Here is a 27,690-nt window from a genome sequence, read left to right on the forward strand (position 1 = left end):
ACCAATGGAAAGAATTAGAGCTGAGTGACCTCGAGGTGTTTTCGTGGCCCATTAAGCCACTACAGGTCTCCGTGACATGGGTCCAGAGGGAAGACTTCAAGCTTGTATCAAATAATTCAGGTCCTCCCTTTTTAAATCAAACTCTTTGTGGTCTATGAGGCTCACAAATGTTCTCCGCCCTCTTCCACTATTACTGTTGTAGGTTTCAATGATTCGACATAGTGGGGAAATGATGCAATTCTCCTTAAGATAAATCTACTGCTCTAATAATAAATGCGAGCTCCACCAGCAGTCAGCCTCCCTTCTATACAATAATTTGGTCACACAATTTCGCTGTTAGCACAATACAAATGGCTCGGCCCCTCTCACTGCATGTACTCTGCCTCTAGAAATATGGTGGCAACTAAACCCTCAATCTAACTAAAAATAGAATGTGGCCTCAAGCACGAACAACTGGTCTTCAAGCTCGCTATATGACCAGACTTTTAGTGTTGGACGGAAAAACCAAACTCAACCTCCAATCTTCTTGTAAATTCGTCCTTCTTTGAAAAAGAAACTCGGCCTTGAGGAATGGAAGCTTGGGAAAGAGTAATAATTCCAGATTCGGTCCTCCAACTATGGTACTTGGCCTCCTTAGAAGAATAATTGGTCACAGCCTCTTGAGAAGGGAAGGATAGTCCCGCAATTAAAATCTTAATGCCAATGATCTCTACATAATAAAAATCTCATCAAACCGCAAGAAATGATTCAGCGAACTCAAACCAATAAGCTTTCAAGGAAGATCTGAAGTAATCTTCCCCTAAAGCTAACTAGGGTGGCACTCGAAGTCCATCGAAATTAGCTTTGAGTTCCACTTGAAACTCTTGAAACTCATGAAACTTGCTTGAGCTTCTTCTAAATGTCAATTAGAAATGACAAGAATCGAATGATTTGCAAATGAGTTCCCCCTCCTTTTATAATTTTTCATGGAGCCTTCTCTAGCTTCTAGATCCTCCTTTTTCCTATTATTTTATTGGTGGGGCCCAACTTACACTAGGAGACTTTTTGTTGTCATTTTGAATAGAATAATAATTAGCCTCCTTTCTTAATAAAATATTATTTTGCTGCCATTCTCTAATGAAATAATAATTTTCCTCCATTTTCCAATAAAATATTATTTGCCGCCATTCTCCATTAAAATAATAATTTCCGCTTTTCTCCCTCAAAATAATATTTTCTCCCATTTTATTTAATATCATGAAAAATTGGCAAACCTCCTTAGTGAATTTTGCACTTACAAAAAGTGGGAACATTACAATCCTCGCCAAAAATTGCTTGTCCTCAAGCAATATGCTACTACTCGAAAAGCTAGCCTAGCTAATGCCAGGGTTCCAAATGTGCCACTGAACTACCCCGGATCCATGCATCATCCTGCCATGAAGGAAACCCTCAATACCAAGATCCCATGCTCATCGCCGAATGAAACCATCTTGCTGGTACCACAACACCCCGATCATGATTGATTTCCCAAAAAGCTCATAACGAAGCCTCCTCTCTTGTAACTCTCGGCCATAATATCAGTAATGATCAAAGCTCTACTCAACCTACCAAGGAAACTAAGCAATGCCAGGGCCTACCACTCCATGGCTAGCCCCAATCATGAGCAACGACTTGCCTCGCCATATGATGAAAGCCTCAGTGATCCCCCATGTGCCAAACAAAGAAAGAACCGGATCTCCTACTATCATGGTTGTACTCACCAAGAAGTGGAGTGAACCACCAATCAACTAACTCCCTAGATCCCATAGCCACACTGGAGGTCCACAATTGTCAAACCTCCCTGCCTGTTGCTATGACCTACTGCTAGTTGTTGGGACCCTTTTGTGCCTCATCTCAAACCTCTGAATGTATCCAATAGATGGGCACCAGGCATCAATAATCTACCCCGCTTATGCCAAACTACTCTGTTTCTACCAGACCACACAGCGAAACCTGTTACCCCAACTCCTGATGATGCACCTGATCACTGCTTGGAATCTACATACCCTCCTGTAGACGAAGTCTACCATCCCCTATACCTCATGCCCACATAACACCTTGGTTTGTCTTGCCGAAAGTGCGCCATACAACTCCCTCACGGTCACCTCCCTAAGTGTGAACTCAGGGGTGGAGCATACACTACCTTTGCAGCAAACCATGCACTCCCCAAGCCTGTACTTGTCAACTCGTGCCCTGACCAAATGCCACTACTGAGAAGTCTCTCTCTAGATACTCAATGTCCCAAATAACTGTCTCAACTGAGCCTCCCGCGTCCTACTGCTCGCGATGAAAGCTCCAAGGGACTACATCCAACTCCCCTATGCTTGCAAACAATGTGGAAGTGAGACAAGCGTGCGAGTCCCCATGGATATCATCAAATGATGCTCATCTACGTCCTCATTGATCTTGGGTGAACTACACCCAATGGCGTGCCCGTTGTCCCTATTAGGTGATCTCCCTAGAGGTAACATCAAAGATCCCAATGGGCAGCGTCACAAGTTACCACATACGGCCAAGCATCCCTGCGCTCCCCTGCATAAAAACATGTATCTCTATGCCCCTTGGCACGCAGTTGCACTAAGTTGCACCCCTTTATGCACTATTGGATACCCCTATCAGCTACCATATCATCCTGAATTAGTTGGCATCCCTCCTGTGTCGAAGCAGTCGCCACTCCATGTGGAAACACTAGGTAGTGTGAATCGCTCCTCCTACTCCACACGGCAAGCCCACACATCTCGAGGCATCACCATACACCAATGTGCTCCCATTGGATACCCCTGCCTACTGTTGTGCTAATGTATTTGCCACTCTGCTAGTGATCCCACCATGATGCATGTCATATCTCCTTATTTGTCCTGGTAGACCTGAGCAACCTAACTCCACACATGCTAGGGGGAATATCATTATTGTGTCGATCCTCGATGGCTCCTGTGCCCAATACATCTATGGGAGAGCATCGTCTCCATACAACGCCCTATCTGACGACCTTTCAATACCACCTCCTCTGACAAGCTCCTACTAGAGTGTGCAAATCATCCTGCAACTCCATGCACAACCAACATGCCTAAACAACTCGCAGAGTCTGTCTGCCCCCCTATCAATCCAACCTGTCACTAATGTTGATGGAGATCTGAAGGTGTGTGGACGCTAAGTCACCAAATCCATCACACCACCAATACCCTCACTAGCCAAATCCATGATGTGGTGGGGAATACCACCTGGATTCTAACATTCGTCATCCTGCGTCTCGAGTATATGGTAGGAAGCCCCACCTGGATCCTAATGCCAACTTGGCCTCCAATATCCCCAATGTTTGGGAGCTCTTGTTGAGCTTCACTCCCAACTACGACCATCTCCATAAGTCCAACCCACTCCACTGGGTACCAACTTAGAATCTCTCGCCATCCAACCCCAAGAGAGGGATCGAATGCATGAACTCTCGTACATGGAACTAGCCCTCCATCCCGCAAATGCTGCCCTTATGCAATTCATGTTGCCTCATCTCCCGGGTCTGGTCGGCACACAAAATCTGTCAAGGTGACTCTACCTCTACCTCTCCCTCTCCAACGTGCAGAGGCAACCCACTAGTGCCACAAGCCCCATCTATGTATGTTTGCAGCATTGTTTTACAAAACGGCCGAATCGACTCCGACTCGGCCGAGTCGAACCGAGTCGATGGCCTGGGCAATGAAACAGTGAGCTACCCGGTTCGGTTGACCGAGTCACATATGACTCGGTCGAGTCATTGGATGACTCGGCCAAGTCATATGTGACTCGGTCAACCCGGCCGGGTCCGTTATGACTCGGCCGAGTCAATGTAGGGACGGCTGGGCAGCGTAACAGTTAAAAAAAATTCACTTTTTTTGTAATTTTTTACAAAGTTAAATGCAGTTTATGGATTCTAAAGGGTAATAGTAATTTGTTAAATGCTTTTGGGGTCCATTTCCCCCTCCCAAACCCTATTTAAGACAGCCAAAAGCTCTCATTCACTCACAGCAGTCTTATGCATTTGAGTGAGAGTCTACTTTGAGAATTAGTGAGCAGTTCTTGAGCTTGTTTTGGAGCAACAGTGAGGAGTCTTGGAGGAGAATTGTAGCTAGAGTGAGGAGCTTCTTGGGCAGCCATTTGGATCAAAAACGGTTGAATCAAAAACGGTTGAATGATCTAGTTTTTGTCCAATACAACCTTCGGCTCAGACGAAACCAATTGCTGAACAAAAGACCTGATTCAGATCCCATTGTGTTGGAAGACATTGATCCAACATCAAATTGGGTAGTGGAGAGTCGTCCACCAGAGTTTGATCCTGATGAGGATCTTGATGAACTTGAAGTTGAACATCCACTTCAGCCTGTTCAGTTGAATGCAGATCCCAATCCACCAGCCTCAGTCTCACAGCCAGCAAGGAGTAGGACTCCAGTTGTAGGTGCTTCCTCTGCTCAGCCACGACAGAAGCGCAGCCGCATATCTACTCTATCTCAGCTTGCATCTGCTGCACAGCCTGCTAGTGGTACTGGCACCACTTCTACAGTTGCAGTTGGAGACGATGATGATGAGGAGGAGCCATGGGGCCCCTTGTCTGACTCTGATGATGATGATCCAGAGATTGGTCGAGATGATCTTGGCTCCTCTGGCAGTAGCTACTAGCCAGTAGTACTAGTATTGGAGTCTGGTCACCATCACAGTTTACTTTTGTTGTAGACCATTTCTAGCCTCCTTGGTTATTTGTATTTTGTTTTGAGTCTTTGATCATGTATGACAGTTGACTATGTATTGCCATTGGGTACCATTTTGATATAATGGATTGGTTCATGAGCCTACTTTGATCATATGTTGTCTTCCATCTATATTATAATGCCGTGTGTTTGGAAACATGAATGAAAATCTTTAAAATTATGTTTAAAATATTTAAAATTATGTTTTTTTATAGAAAAAATAAATATTTAATGTATTTTTTACAACGACCGAGTCATTGAAATCGAGCCGGCCGAGTCATTACCATTTCGGAGTCGGAGTCGGAGTCGATCCTCGGCCGAGTCGGAGTCGGAGTCGGAGTCTTAAAACATTGGTTTGCAGAGGGGCTACTATGACACTCCGACGTACACCCCTCTAATTGTAACATTAGGGAATCCAACAGTTCCCCAAAGCAAGTCAGCTTGGCCATTGACTCAGAACAAGCCACTCTCATGCCCTCCAGCTCCTCATTTTGCTGCAGAATGGTCTCTCAGACTATCGTGGCCTTCTTTTTCAATGCTAGAAGGTCGGCCCGAAGCTGATGAAACTGTTGTGGGTGACCATCATCTGTAAACTCAGCCACAACTCTGGATACCTCAGTGTCTCCTAGCACCTCATCAACGGTGGATATCTCTATGTCTCCTGGCACCTCATCAACATATGGCCCTATGGGTGTATGCTTTACTCTCTCGCCCAAGGTGTTAGCCTGAGCTATCAAGGAATCTCCAATAAGGGTGACTCCTACATCACTCTGGGTATATCTACGTGCTCCTCCTGCGTGCCATCAACCTCATGCTCAACCTCCTCCTCAGGTTCTTGATATCTAAAGCCAGGTCTCCACTAGCAGAAGCGCCTCTTGGTCTCACCCTCTAATTGTCCCTGTCTTGTCCACTCCTTTTGAGGAGGTTTAGTGCCCTGCATGTTCTGTATTCGTATGCCCACCAGTTGTTGCATCATCTCTAGAATCTCCTGGTTCTGCCTCAACCTCTGTTGGTTCTGCCTCACCAACTCATCCATGATCCCTTTTTGCATCATTGGAATGTCCATAAATTCAATAATCACTGAGCATGTATGTCTAACACCTCCATGACCTTGCTAGCTTCCCCACATATGGCCAAGATCATGCTCTGATACCACTGTAATATTCCTAATGGAAATTTTACAATAGACACCAAAACATGTGCTAGGCTACAGCAATAATAAATCAACCAAGCAAATCTTTAAGTGATTTAGTGCACAATTATAATTCTCTCAAGCAAATGTTTCCAAAATACTTAATTAATGTCTTTGACACATTTGGCAAACACTTGAGTGCAAACTCATAAATTTTCTCTTCAATGGATAGCATAGTGACATCAACCAACAATTCATATACAAACTGGAATATGAACAATTCTGAGGCAAAGATTGATTTATATTTGAAAGCAAATAGTAAGTTCACAAGGCTACTGAAGAGATTACACCTGGAATGATTTGGAGGCTCCCTTAAAACCAACTCAGCCTTCCCAAAAAGGATGCTACAGTCATATTACCAGAGCAGCATCCTTTAAAGAGCTGCTACAGGCCAATAGAAGACTGCAATTCATTCCCTTTATGACTGGTGGTAAATTGGTAATGGACAGATCTGAAATGGACTGATCTGGAGATGTTTGTGTGACCAAATAAACTGCTACAGCTCTGAATAATATGGTTCCAAAGAATAAACTACAGATCTGAATCAAATAACCAGTGGTCCCCCTTCAAATTCAGACTCTCCTTGATCTATGGTGGTCACATATATCGCTGATCAGAAATCTGATTCATTAATGACACCAATGGACAGAGCTGGAAATGTTTTTGAAACCAATTCTGCTCCTTCAATTAAGCTGCTACAGGCCAATAAACTGATTCGTTTAGTGCTGAAATGTAACTGCAATTCAATCCTTGTAATTTGTAGCTGGTACCAGAGGACAGAATTAGAGCTGAGTGATTTGAAGGTATTTTTGTGACCCATTAACCCACTACAGGTCTGCGTGACATGGTTCCAGAGGGGAGACTTCAAGCCTCTATCAAATAATTTATTCTCCCTTTTTAAATCAGTCTCTTTGTGGTCTGAGGCTCACAAATGTTCTCGGCCCTCTTCCACTATTACTGTTGTAGGTTTCATGATTCAGCCCAGTGGGGAAATGATGCATTTCTCAAGATAAATCTGTTGCTCTAAAAAAACGCGAGCTCCACCAACAGTCAGACTCCCTTCTATACAATAATTTGGTCACACAGTTTCACTGCTAGCACAATACAAATACATGTACTCGGCCTCTAGAAATATGGTGGCAACTAAACCCTCGATCCACCTAAAAACAGAATGTGGCCTCAAGCACGAACAACTGATCTTCAAACTGGCTATATGGCCAAACTTCTAGTGCTGGACAGAAAAACCAAACTTGGCCTCGAATCTTTCTGTAAATTCGTCCTTCTTTGAAGAAGAAACTCGGCCTTGAGGAATGGAAGCTTGCGAAAGAGTAATAACTCCAGATTAGATCCTACAACTATGGTACTAGGCCTCCTTAGAAGAAAAATTGGTCACAGCCTCTTGAGAAGGGAAGGATAATCCTGCAATTAAAAGCTTAATGCCAATGTTCTCTGCATAATAAAAATCTTGTCAAACTGCAAGAAATGATTCAGTCAACTCAAACCAATAAGCTCTCATGGTGTTGAAGAATGTAACTAGATTCGGTCTTCATAAATTGTATTTGAGTCATCATGAAATGTATTTATCAAAAGAAAGAAAAAGAAATTTTTATTATTAATAATATGACTTATTAAAGCATGGGTTTCATGCTTGGGTCATCATGTTTTAGGTCAAAGTCCCCATTGAGGACTTCTAGGATTTATTGTGTCATTAGAGTTATTGTCCATTTAAAGAGACCCTTCTTGGCTTTTGAATCATGTAAAAAGATTTATCATTGAGTCAAATAAGTCATTTGTCACCTCCACACCAAATCAGCCTCAAGGAGATCAAGTCAGCCTCAAACAGGGTAATTCAACCTCACCAGAAGCCTATATATACAAGCAGTTCAAATTCATTTGGAGCACTCTCACTCACTGAAGTTCGATATCCAAGAAGAAGAGCAGAAAAAGTGCGAAGTTGCAGAAGAAGGAGGAGATTTGCTGGAAGAAGTGTTAATTTTAGGTATGTTCAATGTTGAGAGCAAATTCACTTCAATTTTCCATATTAGCTCAATATCAATTCCAGATTAGCAATCACATTTAGCATGATGGTAAAATGCAGATAGAACATAAACATAAATCGCAGAAGACAAGAGGACACAAGATGTGGCGCCAGCCAGGGACAAACCCCAATGTCGAGAAACCCTTGATCAATTCTTCTTATGTTTTTCAATAGTTCAGCAGAGAGAGAGAGAGATAGTACATATACATCAGAAGTCAACATTTTGACTTGACAAAATAAGAGCAGAGATCTTCACTAAGAAGATAACACATGAGGTAGCTGATCAGAACTCAGGTGAAGGCAAACTGCTTCAACTGATCCTCCAAGGTGATTCCATCACCATGCTGCACCCATCACAGAGTTGTTCTCATCACTGTGCTGCTCCCATCACTGAGTTGCACCCATCACTGCTATGCTGCATCTCATCATGCTACACTAATCATCACTGTGCTGCACCCATCATGCTGCACTTCCTCATCACTATGCTGCATCTCAACATGCTGCACTAATCATCACTGTGCTAACCCATCATGTTGCACTTCCTCATCACTATGATGCATCTCAACATGCTGCACTAATCATCACTGTGTTGCACCCATCATGCTGCACTTCCTCATCACTATGTTGCATCTCAACATGCTGCACTAATCATCACTGTGTTGCACCATTTTCGATGTGCACTATGCTGCACCATTCATCATGCTGCAGTATGCTGCACCATTGTCACTATGCACTATGTTGCACCATTGTCACTGTGCACTATGTTGCACCATTCATCATGCTGCACTATGTTGCACCACTGTCACTGTGCACTATGCTACACCATTCATCATGTTGCACTACGCTGCACCACTGTCACTGTGCACTATGTTGCACCATTCATCATGTTGCACTCTGTACACTCAATGCATACCAGCCTTAGCTGCTTGCTATGGCTTGCAGCCTAGCAGAGCAGCTAGGCCATAGTAGCAGACTCCTTCAACAGGTCCAAACAGACAGCTTTTCCTTCAGTCCTCTAATATAGAGACAGCTGCTCCTAATTCATGCCTTAGAACAACAGTCTTTAACACTACTGTTGTTGGGCTTCTTTGCCTATTTGAGACAGCGAATTGGGGCTTCTATAAGCCTGAGATTAGGGCCTCTTCTAGGCCTCCTTACTGTGACTTAGGGCAGCGTATGTATAGAAGGCTTGTCCTAGCTGAGTATATATATTCTTGATACTTAAGGACAACGTTCAAACTTCTCCATGACAGCGTAGAGGGCTTCTTTCCCATGACAGCATAGAGGGCATCTCTTATGACAGCATATTATATTATTCCATGAGTTAGAGTCTAGGACATCCTCCCATGACAGCGTATTATATTCTTCCATGCCTGCTTTAGAGTCTAGGATATCCTCCCATGACAGTGTATTATATTCTTCCATGACTGCTTGCAAGACTCCTCCTTTGACTGCATTAAGGACTTGCTTCATTAACTGAAAAGTAGGGCAGCGTAGGATCTACAAGAAGACCCTTTTCCTTCCAAGGCTAGGGAACCTTATGGCAGTGTATATCCTAGAAAACTCCCTCTAGATCTCTTCTTCATCAAACCCAAAATAGAAAGAAGAGAAATCACAACTTACAAGCGTGTGTGTGGCAAATGACTTAAAAGTCCTCTTCTATTTATACTAAAACGTGGAGGATAAGTGGGGACAATTTGGTTGTTGGCCGACCTCGATGAATTGTCTCATAACACAAATAAATTCATATCTCCATGAATACATGTCAGAATCGGATAATTTTAGATTAATCCTACACCTCTCGATGAGAGAAATCCAAGAAAAAGATCACCTGCCATGAATTAGAAGACCCACATGGAGTTTGGCCCTAGTTTCCAATTTTAACAAGAACAAAGATCGAAGTTTCTAGGTTTGTTTGTCTCTCACTCATGTGGATTTGTTGGGCTAACTGTTGGGTCAAGGTTGTTGCTAGGCTAACTGCTGGTTCGAAGTTGTTGTTGGGCTAACTACTGGGTCGAAGTTGTTGCTGGGCTACTGCTAGGTCGAAGATTCGATCCTCAAACTATGGTACTCGGCCTCCTTAGAAGAATAATTGGTCACAACCTCTTGAGAAGGGAAGGATAATCCAGCAATTAAAAACTTAATGCCAATGATCTCTGCATAATAAAAATCTCGTCAAACCGCAAGAAATGATTCAGTCAACTCAAACCAATAAGCTCTCATGGTGTTGAAGAATGTAACTAGGTTCGGTCTTCATAAATTGTATTTGAGTCATAATGAAATGTATTTATCAAAAGAAAGAAAAATAAATTTTTATTATTATTAATATGACTTATTAAAGCATGGGTTTCATGCTTGGGTCATCATGTTTTAGGTCAAAGTCCCCATTGAGGACTTCTAGGATTTATTTTGAGTCATTAGAGTCATTGTCCATTTAAAGAGACCCTTCTTGGGCTTTTGAATCATGTAAAAATATTTATTATTGAGTCAAATAAGTCATTTGTCACCTCCACACCAAGTCGGCCTCAAGGAGATCAAGTCAGCCTCAAACAGGGTAATTCAACCTCACCAGAAGCCTATATATACAAGCAGTTTGAATTCATTTGGAGCACTCTCACTCACTGAAGTTCGATATCCAAGAAGAGGAGTAGAAAAAGTGCAAAGTTGCAGAAGGAGGAGATTTTCTAGAAGAAGGAAGATCGAAGTTTCTGGGTTTGTCTCTCTCTCACTCGTGTCGATTTGTTGGGCTAACTGTTGGGTCGAGGTTATTGCTAGGTTAACTGCTGGTTCGAAGTTGTTGTTGGGCTAACTACTAGGTCGAAGTTGTTGCTGGGCTACTGCTGGATCGAAGTTTCGATCCTCCAAGTATGGTACTCGGCCTCCTTAGAAGAATAATTGGTCACAACCTCTTGAGAAGGGAAGGATAATCCTGCAATTAAAAGCTTAATGCCAATGATCTCTGCATAATAAAAATCTCGTCAAACCGCAAGAAATGATTTAGTCAACTCAAACCAATAAGCTCTCATGGTGTTGAAGAATGTAACTAGGTTCAGTCTTCATAAACTGTATTTGAGTTATAATGAAATGTATTTATCAAAAGAAAGAAAAATAAATTTTTATTATTATTAATATGACTTATTAAAGCATGGGTTTCATGCTTGGGTCATAATGTTTTAGGTCAAAGTCCCCATTGAGGACTTCTATGATTTATTCTGTGTCATTAGAGTTATTGCCCATTTAAAGAAACCCTTCTTGGGCTTTTGAATCATGTAAAAAGATTTATTATTGAGTCAAATAAGTCATTTATCACCTCCACACCAAGTTGGCCTCAAGGAGATCAAGTCAGCCTCAAACGAGGTAATTCAACCTCACCAGAAGACTATATATACAAGCAATTCGAATTCATTTGGAGCACTCTCACTCACTGAAGTTCAATATCCAAGAAGAAGAGCAGAAAGAGTGCGAAGTTGCATAAGGAGATTTGCTAGAAGAAGGAAGATCGAAGTTTCTGGGTTTGTCTCTCCGTCACTCGTGTGTATTTGTTGAGCTAACTGTTGGGTCGAGGTTGTTGTTGGGCTAACTATTGGGTTGAAGTTGTTGTTGGGCTAACTACTATGTCAAAGTTGTTGCTAGGCTACTGCTGGGTCGAAGTTCTACTAGATCGAAGTTTTGTTGTTGTTACAAGTTGTTGCTGCTAAGTCGAAGTTATTGTTGAAAGGGTTATCATCTACAGAAGGAAGAAAGGGCTAACTTGGTGTGGAGGAAGTCTATGTCTAGGTCAAGAGTCTTGGATCATCTCGTGAAATTATTAAGAAAGAGTTGTTGACTAGGTTTTCCCCTAGATAAGGGTTTTGCCCTAGTTTTCCGCCTACATTTGGTGTCTGTAATCTTTGTGCTATTGTTTTGGTAATTGCTTGATGAACTAAAAGATAAAAGAGGAACATAAGAAAAACATAAGAATATCACAAGTAATTATCTATATAAAGAAAATCTTTTTGCCTTTCTGATTTTCTAACACATGGAAGATCTGAAGTAATCTTCCCCTAAAGCTAACTAGGGTGGCACTCGAAGTCCACTGAAATTAGCTTTGAGTTTTGCTTGAAACTCTTGAAACTCATTTGAGCTTCTACTCAATGTCAATTAGAAATGATAGGAATCGAATGTTGTGCAATTGAGTTCCCCCTCATTTTATAATTTTTCATGGATCCTCCCTCTAGCTTCTAGCTCCTCCTTTTTCCTATTATTTTATTGGTGGGGCCCAATTTCCACTAGGAGACTTTTTGCCACTATTTTGAATAAAATAATAATTTGCCTCCTTTCTTAATAAAATATCATTTTGCTGCCATTCTCCAATAAAATAACAATTTTCCTCCATTTTCCAATAAAATTTTATTTTCCGCCATTCTCCATTAAAATAATAATTTTCGCTTTTCTCCCTCACAATAATATTTTCCCCCTTTTATTTAATATCACCAAAAATTGGTAAAACTCTTTAGTGAATTTTGCACTTACAAAAAATGGGAACATTACAATTGTCCCAACGGGATCCTAAGCAAATGCATCCAATGTCAACATATGTAAGGGGCGTGAACTATGAGGCCATCCTGGAGATCCAAAAAGTGCACTAGGTAGAAGGACATCCTCAAGCTAAAGATTTTTGGAGGTGAGGTCCTAAGTGACCGAAATGTACAATCTATAGATATCCTCTCTAATGGCTTGGTTCAGTATATGTCGAGTTGGCAAGAGATGGCTTTGTGCATCGAGGAACTAAATGGGGCAACGTGCTCTGGTGAGATAGTCAGCGACTAGAGAAGTCAAGGAGCCTCCATGAACCAACCTCGAGCCCATCCTAACAAGGGGGTATTTGAGGCAAGAGCCTCCAATAAGCAAAGAGCAAGATAGGGATACCTCTCTCTCCCAAGTGTCTGATTCTTTAAAAGGCCAAACTTTATGAAGAAAAGAAACCAAACGAAAAATGATCTCGAGGCAAAATGGGTGGACATCGAACTCTTCTTGAATAATGGGTTGTCAAATTGTCTGCTTACAACAGATGATGTGTCTGAGAAACAAGGTCTAGACTCTCTCTAGGCTGGCCCAATCTATCTGCAACAAGCTCAGTTCCTAGCCTTCAAAGCCATAAAGAACTGTGTGTATAATAAGTGCCTCCATGAGGTGAAGTTTGGACAAAATGTCCTAAAACTGGCTTTGAAAACATTGTCTCTCAATGAGGGCTAGGAAACCATATCCTTTACTGAGTTGAGGCTAGAATGCATAATGCATACCAAAATGAGGTTTTGTGAAATGTACCCCCAGGTAGGTGTAAGAGTGTAGATTAGTTTTTTTCGCTACCATGGGAAAGATGTGATCTTTTATGGTGTGCAATTTTCTTGTGGAGTTGATTGTTTGCATGGAGATGTTATTTTGGGATTGAAAAGAGTGTTTCTTTGGAGGATTTTGCAAGTTTAATGCATTATAATTGATATTTTTGCATTTGCATGCATGAATTAGGGTTTCTATTTATGCCATGACTAAATGCTCAACTATTGTGGAAATCTTGCTACATTGCATGCAAAATTGTTCTCCTCAAAGCCTATAGGAAAACTCTAAATGTACATTTCCAATATTTAATGTTCCCCCCATACTCCATTAAAGTCTTTCCCAGGAAATTTAGCCCTAACAAACTCCATTAAACCCAAGTAGGATCAAGCACTAATCATTGGTGTGTTGATCATCCATAATTTTTATTAAATTCATCTTCTTTTTCCCATTCCTAGATGTCTACAGTTAGCTGCTAGTGTTTCTAGGGCAGATTTATGCATGAAAGTAAATTTTGGTTGGATGTTTGAGGCTCATAATTTAGAACTTTCATCTATAAATCAAAGGAAAAATCTAGCATAGTGCATGGTTAACTTTCCTCATTAGGGATGACATCATCTTTCCTTTGTTGTTTATGCATACCTAACAGCCATAGAAATCAAATTCCTAACATAACCCTAAATTCTATTGAAAGACAGTTGCTCCCTTATTATTGATTATCATCAGAAGGCCTTTCCCTTGGCTGCTATATGACATTGTGCACTTTATTATTGCATATCAATCAAACCCTAACTTATAGCAGCCTTATCTTTGGTCTAGGCATGAGTATTTGAACCCTAGTATAGAACATATAGGCCTTGCCAGTACTCTATCCAATATTAAAGACCTCTTATTCATCACCTTGAGCCATAGTATTAGAATATCCTTAGGTGATGTAGGGAAGCCTCCCTTGTGGTTTAATACCACTAAAGAGAAAGGGAAAGGTTGTTGAGGTGACAATGGCAACCTTTCCTCTTGTTGTCATAAGGTTTGGCTCGGCCAAATAAGGCTTTGCACCAAGCCCGCTAGATTTTGAGGCAATAGGTCTACAAGGTGGAATTAGACACAACAAGCTTCCACCAACTAATAGAATATTTGGAAGGGGGCACAAAGATAATTGAATAGTGCAGGAAAGCAGGGTACGGTGCCATATCATTGCAGCACTTGTGCAGCCAATGAATAATAATTTTATGGCCCTTTCTTTGGGGATCTTGGAGAATGAAAAGTAACCATAAAATGATGGTTGGGATGCTATTTTTCACGATGCAGGGTCAACAAATGATGGGTGAGCACCACCAAGAATGACAAAAAAAATCCTCCTATTAATCCAGGCTTGATATTTGTGGTAGCATAGATGATTGTTTTAAATGTGTTATCACTTTTTTTTTTCCTTATTGGCAAGAGTACGTATGTTTCTTTCAATCCAAGTGGCTATTTTTGAGGATGGTTGTTTGATAATTGAATGCCCAAGTGGCATTTATGATATGAATCATCATCTAGATTCTAGGATAACTTTCATAGTTTTAAAGGCTTTTAAAGACAACTTTCACAGCTTGACTATGAACTTTTATCCTTTTTTGACGTCGTTATTGGAACTTAGTGCTTTTCTTCTTCTATATTTGAACAAAATGCCAAGATCGATAGGTTTATAATTATGCAATAATACCATGTAGAAATTCAGTTTAAACTTTAACCACCTAGCACCTAACCTCAACATCTCAATACTATGTGGGCAAGGATACAATCGTCAAGCATGAGCGCCGCCTCAGATCAATGAACGACAAGGATAGCAGGGATGCAAAGGATGAAAATGGTAGGTGGCACCATTTATTAAACGCCACCTGGAATAACACCAGCTCTGCCAGCTCTGGTGTTGAAAAGATGGCATTATTCTAGGTGGTACTTGCTGAATGTGCCACTTCCATTTTCAGCATGGTGCCAGTCATTATCCTCCTTGAAAGTTAAGATGAGCAGTAACTCATGCTCGACAATCTTTATCATCCTCAATGTTATGTTGGTCAGATATTAGTACTATAAAGCGAACATTATGAAAACATTAATAATTCCTAAATATCGTTGAAGAGTTCATACTCTCAACACCCACTAGACTAGTATTTATGCCTATCTAGGTTGTCCTCCTTGGGATCATTTTCACACACATTTGTTTTGCGATTAAGGAAAAATAAATCCATAATTGAGAAGCAGAATAGCAGAATGAAAATTCCTCTTTTAAGGCAGGCAGTCTTCTTACCTATGTAGCCAAGTTTTTAGGGTAATATCATCACTGCATCAAGATCTATTAGTGTGTATAGGGAACTTATTGCACTGCTATCTGCATCAAGGTAACCTCCGATTTTAAGTACATATCTTATTTTCTGTATAATATATAGTATTTTTTCCAAATATTGTAATAACAAAAAAATGAAAAAAATCACATTCCAGTACTTTACTCAAATATGGAGGTAATTGTCCTTGTTAGAAAACTACTTAGTGACAATTCTTCTTAAATGAAAACTGCTAGTGAATCTCAATTTTAGGATTTTTGATCAATTTTTAATAATAAATAAGGGCCATTGGATTTATTTACTGTGAATTGGATTTCAAATATGCATTTACAATGAAGATGGAATTTCATGCATAACCCTTAGCATCAGCCTTTGAAGCAATGGTTTGATAAATATTCTGGAAATGTCTCCTGTTCTCTACTTGAATGGGGAAACATGTGGTCTCCTCTTAGAGAGAGAATGATATTTTATCATCATTATCTCCCAATGGATGGCATAGTCTCTTGTTGGATAGAGACAAGCCTCCTCCCATTAGATGGAGGTGGTATCTATCATGATAATTCTTGCTTTAATCGGTTATACTACCTACAGTACGTCATAAGTTGGGTGAAGCCAACAATTAGAGTGCTAGTCCCAAGGGGCATCAACTGATAAACAACAAATGGTGCCAAACAGTGGTTGCACCCACCTGTGAAGTTCAGTGTGGGGACTGTCTATGGTTAATATCTGAGGGTTTTCAGTATACCAGTCAATCATTGCTTAGCCTAGACTACCTCTAGGTCACAGTGAATAATTATTTTATCTCATCCCAAGGTGTATTGTGGTTGTGGGAATGGAAGACAGATCTGTAACATCCAAAATATCCCTGCTGAAGTAATTGTGCTCTCAAACAATGTATCTGCTCAAATGGGAATTAAACATATGAACATAGATTTTAGTTGCATTCTACTTGGACAAAACTTCTAAACCTAAACTACAATTAGGTCACATATAGGTTACAATGTGAAAGATCAACCAAACATACCTTCTCTGTCAAGTACTTAAAAGCGACTTTCTTATTCCCTGCCTCGTATATATTGCACTGAGATAAAATCTACAATAAAAAGAGCCACAAAAGATATGATTAACTTTAATGCATACAGACTGTTGATAAATGAGGAACTGTAAATAAATTAAAACAAATTTCAAATATAAAAGAAGATTCTGATCACAACTCAATAAATTGCACGAGATAGAATATTCGGAGCTAATCATAGACAAATTTTAGGCCAATCATTTTCAAAATATGAGGAAAGTCATTTTCAAAAGATGAGGAAAGTCACAACCTGCGATTCTACACTTGCACAAACAGCATAAATCCCCCAATTTCTGGTGTAGTTGTTGTAAAGATGGACTTTTCCAAACCTAACTCGAGGGTGGCGCTGAGTTGTTCCATCAAAAAAGCAGTGATGTATAGTCACCTTCATACGCCTGTCACCAACATTACTAGGGTCTGCTCCAATAAGCATCGTCTTGTCATGGTTAAAAAAGTGACACCTGAAGCCAGAAGATGATATAATTATATTGCCTTGTTCGTTTTGGTAGAAGAAATTTTATGAAGCATTTATTCATCATTCAAAAGGTAGACTTTAAAACGTTGAACTTTTAAACAAATGTGCATTCAACCACAATTAAATTTTAGAACCTAACCACCATATATCTAATGCAGTTGATTTAAGTTTTTGATCTTTTTCCCTTAATCTCTAGTTTTCCTCCAATACCTACGAAACTAGAGATAAAAGAGAGAGTATTTGATTCCCAGCTTACTATTAGATCAAGGGAAAATAAAATAAGATAAAATAATAAAATAATTTTATTAATGTCCAACAAATGACCACAAAAGTAGCCCCCCAACCACTTCTCATCAGCCTTTTGGTTCCTCTTCCTTTCCTTTTTGGGAGTGTCCTATTGCTTCCTGTCTTTCTTCCTCCTTTCCTTTATTTTTCAAAACCCTAATTATGTTTTTTTAAATCATATTAATTAAATTTAATATAATATTACCATAAGTTTTTTCCTTAGTTAATCATTTAATAATTCCTTTATTAATCTCATTATCTTAATCTATTCCTTTTCTTCTTCGAATTCTTAATCTATTTCATTCTTATTCGATCCAGTGAATCCTTAATTCTGTAATTTCTTGTTCACATTAAGACATCCATTGTCTTCAATTCTTATTTCTTTGTTTCTTTTATCACATGTTTATAATTTTTATCTCTCTTCTTGGATCTCTGTGGTTTTAATCTTTTCAATCCCTAATAATCTTTAATTTTATTTAATACCCTCATAATATTAATATTATATTTAAAATAATAATATTATTATAGTGTAAATTTACTTATATATATATATATGGTTCATGGTCCCCGGAGATCGATGACTCGCTACATCCACGGAATATTGTTCCAGGCAAATCCACCAGAAGGGATCACTTCCCGCCAGCTCAAACATGGAGCCTAACCCTGAGAGTGTTGAGAGAATTGAACCTGTGACTTCTCAATAGCAGAGATGCTTAATTATGGGGACTCAACAAATTGAGCTAACCCTCAGGCTTTTATAATAATAATGTTATATTAAAGTAATATTATTATAATTATAACTATTCATAAACTAATTATTCAAAATTTCTCTAAAGATAACCTATTAATTTTAATAATTCTATTGTTGTACTTTCAAACATTTGTTAATTTTTCCAGTGTTCTATGCTTAGCACAATTACTTTTCCAATTCTCCTTCAATTAGCAATCAATTATCCAATAAATTCAATCTTCCAATAACAATAAGATTGTAGATAGAACAGTAAATGCAATGCACAATAGAAGACAGCAAAGAGCAATAACAAGAGACACAAGATTTGATCAAAGATCAAGGAAAAACCCCACAAGGGGGAAATCCCTTTCAAATCTTCTTCTATTAGATTGTCATCAATTGTTCAATAGAAAGATACTATGTTCCAATTCATCAACAAAAGAGTCAAAATCAAATCTTTGACTTATCCAACAATCCACTAACCAATATCCAAGAGATGAGCCCAAAAGTCAAATCTGGTCAACAAATCAAATCTGCAAATTCTGTCAAAGTCAACAACAGCAAATGATGCTCTAACCAGTCCAAAAGTCAATGGTCAACAGTCCTCCAAAAGAGCTCGGTCACAGTCAAACAACTTGGCCTTCTTTGCTGGTCAAACCTCAATCAAAACAGTCCCAAAAAGCTCAGTCAAAGGAGAGAGAAAGTCTGTGGTCAAACTTCAGAATTCTGTAGTCAAACTTCAGTCAATATGCCTGCGGTCAACCCAAGTCAACCTGCCCAGAAAAGTTTGGTTCCTTCACCAGTCAATTCGGCCTCCAAAAATCAGATTTTTCCAAGTCAAACCAAGTCAAAATTGGTCAACAGCTGGTCAAACTGTCCCAAACAGAAAAGTCAATGCAAAAATCAGAATTAGCCTCCTTCCCTTCACACGTGTGAGCTCGGACCTCCAATTGCAGACCTGTATGAACCAATCAAGAGAAGAGAGAGAAGATGTGATGTTGTGATGATGCTCCAAAGTGATGTGACATGTGGTGTATTTATATGCATCTTAGGAGGTCGAATTAACTTGCCCAAGCCGACTTGTACTTTTGTGCACATGTGGGTTTCACCTTAAAAATTAAATTTTTCCTTGACCAAATTAAATTCTTCCAAGGGCTAGGAGGGATCTTTCTTGATGAGGAAGGTTGTCCAAAGGAGGGAATTTGTCCCTGAGCTGCCAAATTAACAACATTAACCCTCCCCCCCCTGTTGTGATATTTGTAATTTCTTGCTTATTCCATAAAACTCCTTTATTTTTATTTTCATTAATTCTTTTTCACATTTATTTTCAATCATTCTTAATGTTCCTTTGTAAATTATTATTTCATTTTCCTGTAGAAACGGTCATTTGACCATTAGTGCCGGCTTTCTCTCTTTAAATAGACCCTCACATTCTTTTCCTATCAATTTGCTTCTTTTTGGTCCCTGATGATGGGTGGAGTGTCCACCCGAAACATTGGACATTTTCTGAATCTTGAATACACAGCCACACTCCAAAAGCACTATCGACAATCGCTACGAACTATGGAAACCTACCTACGAAGAATAAAACTATTTTACTTCAAACTGTAGAACACACTCTGTCAACCTTTATCTCATATGACCAGCAGTACTAAGTCATTTTTCTTCTTTAAAAGCCAAATATCCCACCCTTGGTCACACAATATACACATGATATGGTAAATTTATTATTTCCCCAACTACAATATAGCTATGGACAAGCACATGCCATGTTCAAATGCTAATCAATATCTGTATCTAGGCAACTTAATTCTCTAATAAGCCCTCTAAATTGTCCATATAACAGATGGAACAATTGTCGAGCGTTAGCACCCAAAATATATTTATCCAAAATCTATTTGCAACACTTATTAGAGCTGGTTCATAAAATACATTATGGGATGAACTAGTTGGTCGGTCAATAACTCAACATCGATGGTTTGCGAGTGCTTTTTAGACTTGACAAGTGATTGCAGGTTTTTATACCTCAAGTGTGTTAGAAAAAGTGTACCAAGGACAAGTGTTCCTAAGGCTTGGTGTCTAGCCTAGGAAAAAGTGTCCTAACAAGACCCCCCTTCACTCAACTTTATGAGAAATAAAGATAAAGTGACTTTATAAGACACAAAGTCATAAAGTGATTTTTCGATTAAATGATGAAAAGGGGACTTAGGGAATAAAGTGACTTAAGGGCCAAAAAGGGATTAAATCCCCACCCTTGATCTCAATGGCTAAGATCTAATCTCAGCCATTGGATCTTAGGTTTAGGTCTCTCTTCATTATGAGAGAAGAAAAGGGAAAAGCAAACGGGGAAATGGCACCATTTGAATTTTGAACACTTTCTTCATGAGATTTGGAGAAGAGGAAAAAAGGACGTTGAGAAAGCTATCACAGTAGGAGAAACACAAAGCACAGTAGGAGGACAACATAGTACAATTGAACAGGCACAAATTCCAAGGCAGAGAATAGGCATAAAATTCAAGGAGAGGGTTAGCACATTTATTGCTAAAGTCAGAGAGCTGAAATTGAGGCAGTTTGGTGTCCTAACATGACCCCCCTTCACTTAACTTTATGAGAAATAAAGTTAAAGTGACTTTATAAGACAAAGTCATAAAGTGACTTTATAAGACACAAAGTCATAAAGTGATTTTTTGATTAATTGATGAAAAGGGACTTGGGGAATAACGTGACTTAAGGGCCAAAAAGGGATTAAATCCCCACCCTTCATCTCACTGGCTAAGATCTAATCTCAGCCATTGGATCTTAGGTTTAGGTCTTTCTTCATTATGAGAGAAGAAAAGGGAAAAGCAAATGGGGAAATGGCACCATTTGAATTTTGAACACTTCTTCATGAGATTTGGAGAAGAGGAAAAAAGGGCGTTGAGAAAGCTATCACAGTAGGAGAAAGACAAAGCACAGTAAGAGGACAACATAGTACAATTGAACAGGCACAAATTCCAAGGCAGAGAATAGGCATAAAATTCAAGGAGAGGGTTAGCACATTTATTGCTAAAGTCAGAGCACTGAAATTGAGGCAGTTTGGGTCACTTTTATTGCAGAGAATAGGAACAGAAATCGAGGGTACAGACAAGCATTTATTGTTGTCAGAACTAGCATGTGATTCAAGGGTCTGGGCTGCATTTATTGTCGTCTGACAGGCACAGAATTTGAGGGATAGTGCTACACGAATTTCGAGACATCCAACACAAATTTCTGAGTGAGCTGGGCATGATTTTCAAGGTTGCCTGAGTGTGATTTCTGAGGGAGCTGTGCACAGATTCTGAGGGACTAACAAAGAGTTCATTGGCATGAATTTATGAGAATGAAGAGCACAGAGATCAAGGCAGTCAGTCCCAAGAAAATTTGGTGCACGAATTTCAAGCAAGATAAGAAAAAATTAATGTTGTTATTTAATGTTGTAAATTTCTCTGATAAGAAATAATAATCTCTCTGTCACACTGGTTTTCCCTTCGAGGCTTTTCCAGGTGTTGAAAATGTCACTAGTGTCAGTCTTCATAATGAAATTCAAATGTACTATTGGTAAAATTATTATATTCATTTATTATGATCATTATTATTATTTCTAGTCAAAGCATGTTCTTCATGCTTATAGCGTTTATTGAGTCAAAAAAGAAAATTTATTTTTAGACAAAGTCCCATTTGGTCTTCTTGTAAAAAAAGAGATTATTTTTTAGTCAAAAAGAGTCAAAATTCCTCTACGGACCAAGTTGGCCCGCCTGGACAAGTCGGCCTAGAAGAGGCAGCTATTCAACCTCCTGGATGTGTATACATAGAGAGCAACTCGACCACTTTGGAGACCAATCACTCATTCACATCAAAATTTGTGCAAGAAGAAGAAGAAAAATAGCCAATGTCAAAAGAGAAAGAGAGAGAGAGAGAGAGAGCAAAGTCAAAGGAGAGAGAAGTTTCTGTTTTGTGCCCTATTTCCACTCACACGTGCAAAGGTTCTAGGGTTACTTTGTGAAATTGCAGGTCCAAACTGCAGGTTCAAATTCTGTGATTTGACCAGTGTTGACTTTTGAGTTGACTTTGACATCTTGAGGAGGACTGAGGAGGGATGACTTGGGATCATTGTGGTAGTCTTGGCCTTTGTCTTCGGTCTTGGATATCTTACTTTGATCTGATTCTATAAGAAGAGGATTTGTTTGGGTGCCCCCCTAGTGGGGTTTTGCCCCATCTTCGAGCCTGCATCTTTGTGTTCTTTGTCTATTTTGATCTTCATATTTTGTATATTTTGGTAATTGATTGATGAAGAGAACATAATAAAAAAAATAAAACACAACAAACATTCACAAGTAATTATCAAGTTAAGAGAAATCTACTCTAATCTACTAGCATATTGATTTCTCAACACCAAGGTCATTAGACTAAAAATCTCATGTCAAATATGTGGGTTGCTTGTATTTGTCTCAGCAAAAGAAAATGTGAAAAGTAGAGTAGGTTCATGTGTTTCTTGTTTGAAAAATATTCGTGTTTATGACAACAGCATAAAACATGTGGGTTGGGCATGATGTGATTTCACAAAACTTGAAACCGGGTTGGGCCTAGAATCAAATTTTCTACATGGTATCAAAGTTGAGTCAGAAGATCTATTAAGAAAAGTGACTAAACAACAAGCATAACATCAAACTAAATAGGGAATTGTGGTTGAGAGGGAGTTGTGTTTACCTTTGGACAGATATGAGTTTTTTTTGTGTGTTGGGTTGTTGAGGTCAATGGCAACAGATTTGAGGGTGGAAGACAAACTGAGTGGGGCTGAAAAGTTTAGCCCATGAAAGGAGAGGTTTGTATTGGTGCTTTAGGAGTTTAAAATGTGGGATATTTTTAATGTTGATTTTGGGTAGCATCGGATGTGCTCTAGCTCCGAAATTTTGTGGAGGGGCTAGAATACATGAGATTTTCAAGACCCAAAAATCGTTTGGTGAAATTCCACCTGGTTTGTGTTTTATTAAAATAATTAATATTTTTAATGGGGTTCCTAAGTCTAAACTTAGGAAAATAAAATTATTAATGGGTATTAGTAAAAATATGGGTGAGAAGCTTCTAAGAGACGAGGATCAAGTCTTTTTTAATCTTAGTCATTGATTAGGGACTTAATCTCGGCCATTGATACATCAACAGTAAAAGTAATAGAGGAGGCTTGAGAGCCAGTTGGAGATACACCAAGTTGATCAATCAATTCAATTTTTCTGCGTCGTGGTTTGCTGAGAAAATCGAACAAGTGATCTGAGTTGTTGTGACGTGTTGTCTAACAATGTCCCTTGTGTGTTTGTCTCATCTATTGTTTCAATTTATCATCTGTATGTCAATGTAGTCTGCAGTAGTGTTTTTCATCATTGTTTATGTAATTAAATAAGTTGTTAAATGATATGACAAGTAGGAGATGTTAAACCAATGACTGCAATAGGATTTATGTTTGTAAAGATTCAGAAATTTTCACATGGTATCAGAGCATTGCAGATCATAGGATACTGAAGCCATCAGCCGGGAGATCCAACAAATCCACTGCAAAGAGGCGGTTGTCCCGAGTAACAGCGTTGTTCCAAAGCCAAAGAACGCACAGGAAGGGTGATGCAATGCAGAAAAGGTGACGCAGAGGCTCACGCAGTGCCTGCGTCAGTATTCCAAGCCAGGAGAGGGTGATGCAGTAGCTAGGAAGAGCCCATGCAATGATTGCGTCAACTTTCTGGGCCAGCACAAAAGCAGAGAGGGGCAGATCAAGCTCACGCAAAGCCACGTCATCTTTCTGGACTAGGAAGGAGTGACGCAATGGCCAGGAGGAGCTAATCTAGCTAATGCAGTGACTGCGCAGTGCCGGAGGAGCTCAGATTCTTCAGTTGCTAGGGCAGAAGGAGTAGTGCAGATTTGATCTGAGGTGCTTGTGGGACGTTGTTGTTGTTGTTGTAGAATAGTGTCTGTGGAGACGAAATCGAGGTAGAGGCAATCACTACCTTAACAGATTTCTTGCCAAAGAAATCTAGATCCGGGTTGTTGAGTAGCAGCAAAGGAGGATCGGGAAGGGGTGATTCAACATTATTTGGCGGAAGGATTTTCGTGAAGGAAATCAAGACTGAGAGGGAGTCTAGAAGGAACTTGTTCCTTAGAGGATTTTTAGTGCCAAAGAAATCCAAATCTGAGTCTTGCTGGGGCAGCAGCGAGAGAGGGAGAAGAGAACCTGTTTGATACTCATTTGAGCAAAGATGGCAGTTAATGGACTAAGGGATCAAGACAGATTGGATGGAGCATCCAACTTTGTCATCTGGAAGGCCAAGATCCTGGCAGTCTTGGACAAGAATCACATCAAGGATTATGCCTCGAAGGTGGTTGTTATTCTTGTCGATGCTGATCCTCTTAAGAAATACGAGGAGGCTCAAGCAAAGGGGAAGTGCATGATCTTGGATGGGGTCAAGGATCACGTGGTCCCACATATTGCTGAAAAGGACACAGCAAGGGAGATGTGGGAGGCCTTGACCACTTTGTATGAGGGAACTTCCGTTCAATGGAAGATGTTGCTTGAGAACCAGCTGAGACAGTATCAAATGCAGAAGGGAGAAGAAATCGATCCCTTCCTTCTCAGGTTGCAAGGGATTTGAGACCAGCTGACTTCTGTGGGGTCTACACTAGATCCTGAGTTCATGGTCAGGATTGCCCTGAATGCAGTCACTGAAGACTGAGAGACCTTTGTCCAGAGCATCTTGGGCAGGGCTTCTCTCCCCAGTTGGGAGGAGATGTGGGCAGCTCTTCGACAGGAAGAGATTAGGCGATCAACCAAGGCGGAAAGTAGCGGCAAAGGAATCAAAGTCGAGAAGGAGGAAGAGGAATATGGAGCTCTCACAACAGTGGGACAACAAGGGCAACAAAAGAGGAAAATGAAAGACAACCAAAGTCAGATGCTTCAGATGTGGGGAACTGGGACATTTCACCACTCGGTACCCTCAGAAGAAGGGCAAGGAAGAAGATTCTGACTCAAAGGTTGCTCCAGCGAAAGCTGACAAGGAAGACGATGATGAGGATTGCGCCATGAAATCTCATGCACCTCTAGACAATGTTGATTTTGGGTAGCATAGGATGTGCTCTAGCCCCGAAATTTGGTGGAGGGGCTAGAACATGTAAGATCTCAAGAACCCATAAACCGTTTGGAGAAATAATTAACATTTTTAATGGGTTCCTAAGTCTAAACTTAGGAAACTAAAAATATTAATGTGTATTAATAAAAATATGGGTCAAAAGTTTTTAAGTGACGAGGATCAAGTCTATTTTAATCTTAGCCGTTGATTAGAGATTAGATCATGGTCGTTGATTCATCAACAGGAAAAGTATAAGAGGAGGCTTGAGGGTCAGTTGGAGATACACCAAGAGATCAAAGAGTTCGATTTTTCTGGGGCGTGGTTTGCTGAGAAAATCGAGCTAGTGGTCTGAGTTGCAGTGAGAGAGGGGTAGTTCCGCAAAGGGACTTCAGTCCAAGGCCGAGAATACATAGCAGAGAGGCAGAGCAACAGCAGGAGAGACAACGCAACGCTAGAGAGGGTGACACAGAAGCTAGAGGGGCCAACGTAGTCCCTTTGAGGCAATGTTGAGGTTTTCTGTGGGGCAGAGAGAGCAACAGTTCAGCTTATCGACTTCTGAGCAAGAGAGGCTCACTGGGAGGGTGACGCAGTTCCAGCGCAAAGCTTGGAGCAGCCATCACTGCCCAGCACTGGGAACAGCAGTTGTCATCTGTGGGGTTTGATCATCTAGTTGTTGGAATTGTCAAAATATGTTATGCTCTTAACCTGCAAAATGATACCCAAATACAAAATATGCAAAGAAAAGATACCCAGAACACAGAATAACAATGATTTTATTATTCAGAGAGTAATGTTCACTTGCCTCTTCGAGGGGGCAACCTCCAATAGAGCAGAGCTCGATTACAAAATAAGACACGATGCTCCTCGCAGGGAGTCTCTATCCTTTATATATGACTTATACATGCAATACCACGGGCCAATACCGTGGGTTTTATTAATACCATCTATCTAATACTACGGCCCATTTGCAACTAACTGTGGTTCCGTCATTAATTGCGGATTAACCACTTACAATTATTAATATGGGCTTTATTGACTCTTGACTATGACGTGATCCCATTACATAAATAAGGGGGTTAGGGTGGGACCCTAACATGCCCTCCCCTTAAGACTAGCCTTGTCCTCAAGGCTGAAGCTGCGGAAACTGCTGAAGAATAGTGGCTGGTTCCCAAGTTGCATCTTCCAGAGAGGTGTCTTTCCATTTGACGAGGACTTCCTTAATCATGCGGCCGCGCAATTGCTTGTCTCGTGTGTCTAGGACCTGTTCGGGTTGAAGCCAGATGGACCCTTCTTCATCCAATTCAGGTAGACTGGTCTGAATTCTGCAATTATTCCCAATCACTTTCTTGAGGCATGAGACATGGAAAACTGGATGGATTTTTGCAGTAGGTGGCAAGGCCAACTTGTAAGCCACTTCTCCAATGCGCTGAAGTACTTGATATGGTCCGTAGAATTTGGGAGATAGTTTTTGACACCCCTTGTCTTTGAGTGATGTTTGCTTATATGGTTGTAGCCGTAAAAAGACCTGATCCCCTTCTTGAAATTGGCGCTCTGAGCGATGCTGGTCTACCTGTTGCTTCATGCGGTTCTGAGCTTGATGAAGATTCTCTCGAAGATGGGCGAGCATGGTTGCGCGGTGTTGTAGGAGTTGATCCACTGCTTGTACTTTTGAGCACCCCTTGAGATACGAAGTAGGTGAAGGCGGGAGTTGACCATATACTGCTTCATAGGGAGTCATTTTGGTGGTGGCATGATAGTTGGTGTTATACCACCATTCAGCCAGAGGTAACCACTGTACCCAAAGGTGTTGCTTTTCTGAAGTGAAACACCTAAGGTAGGTTTCTAGACATTTGTTGACGGCTTCGGTTTGACCATCTGTTTGCGGATGATAGGAAGTACTGAGTTTTAGTTGAGTGCCTTGTATCCTAAAGAGTTCCTGCCAAAAATTACTGGTGAAGATCGGGTCGCGGTCGGACACAATAGAAGTGGGCATGCCATGCAATTTGAAGATCTGATCCATGAAAGATTGAGCGACCAAAGTTGGTGTAAACGGGTGGGGTAGGGCACAGAAATGAGCATACTTCGACAGTCAGTCCACAACCACCATGATGACTGACTTGTGTCCTGACTTTGGAAGACCGGTAATGAAATCCATAGAAACCTCCGTCCAGATTGATGCCGGAATGGGCAATGGTTGTAATGTGCCTGGTGTGTTGACGGTTTCCCCTTTGTGGCGTTGACAAACATCGCATTCTGCTACGAAAGTAAGGATGTCCTTTTTCATGCCTGTCCAAAAAAATGATCTTCTGGTGCGAGCATACGTCTTCTGAAAGCCCGAATGTCCTGCAATGGGAGATAAGTGCAATTCTGCCAAAATGCGACTTTTGAGGGTGGATGT

General features: G+C 40.3%; 1 protein-coding gene across 3 annotated transcripts in view; it reads right to left on the reverse strand.

Moving 5' to 3' along the window:
- LOC149189534 (putative pectate lyase 4) overlaps positions 1–27,690 on the reverse strand; it is a 215,617-nt gene that overhangs the window by 77,857 nt on the left and 110,070 nt on the right. For all 3 annotated transcript variants that reach the window (XM_089411829.1, XM_089411830.1, XM_089411831.1), the window contains exons 3-4: positions 16,929–17,139; positions 16,628–16,696 (exon numbers count right to left, since the gene is read on the reverse strand). In XM_089411829.1, coding sequence (XP_089267955.1) covers positions 16,628–16,696; positions 16,929–17,139 — 280 coding nt within the window. The remainder of the gene's footprint in view (positions 1–16,627; positions 16,697–16,928; positions 17,140–27,690) is intronic.

This window comes from Pinus tabuliformis, chromosome 3_1 (genome assembly GCF_031772625.1).
Source record: "Pinus tabuliformis cultivar Carrire ecotype Pingquan chromosome 3_1, CPIR1, whole genome shotgun sequence".
Taxonomy (NCBI): domain Eukaryota; kingdom Viridiplantae; phylum Streptophyta; class Pinopsida; order Pinales; family Pinaceae; genus Pinus; species Pinus tabuliformis.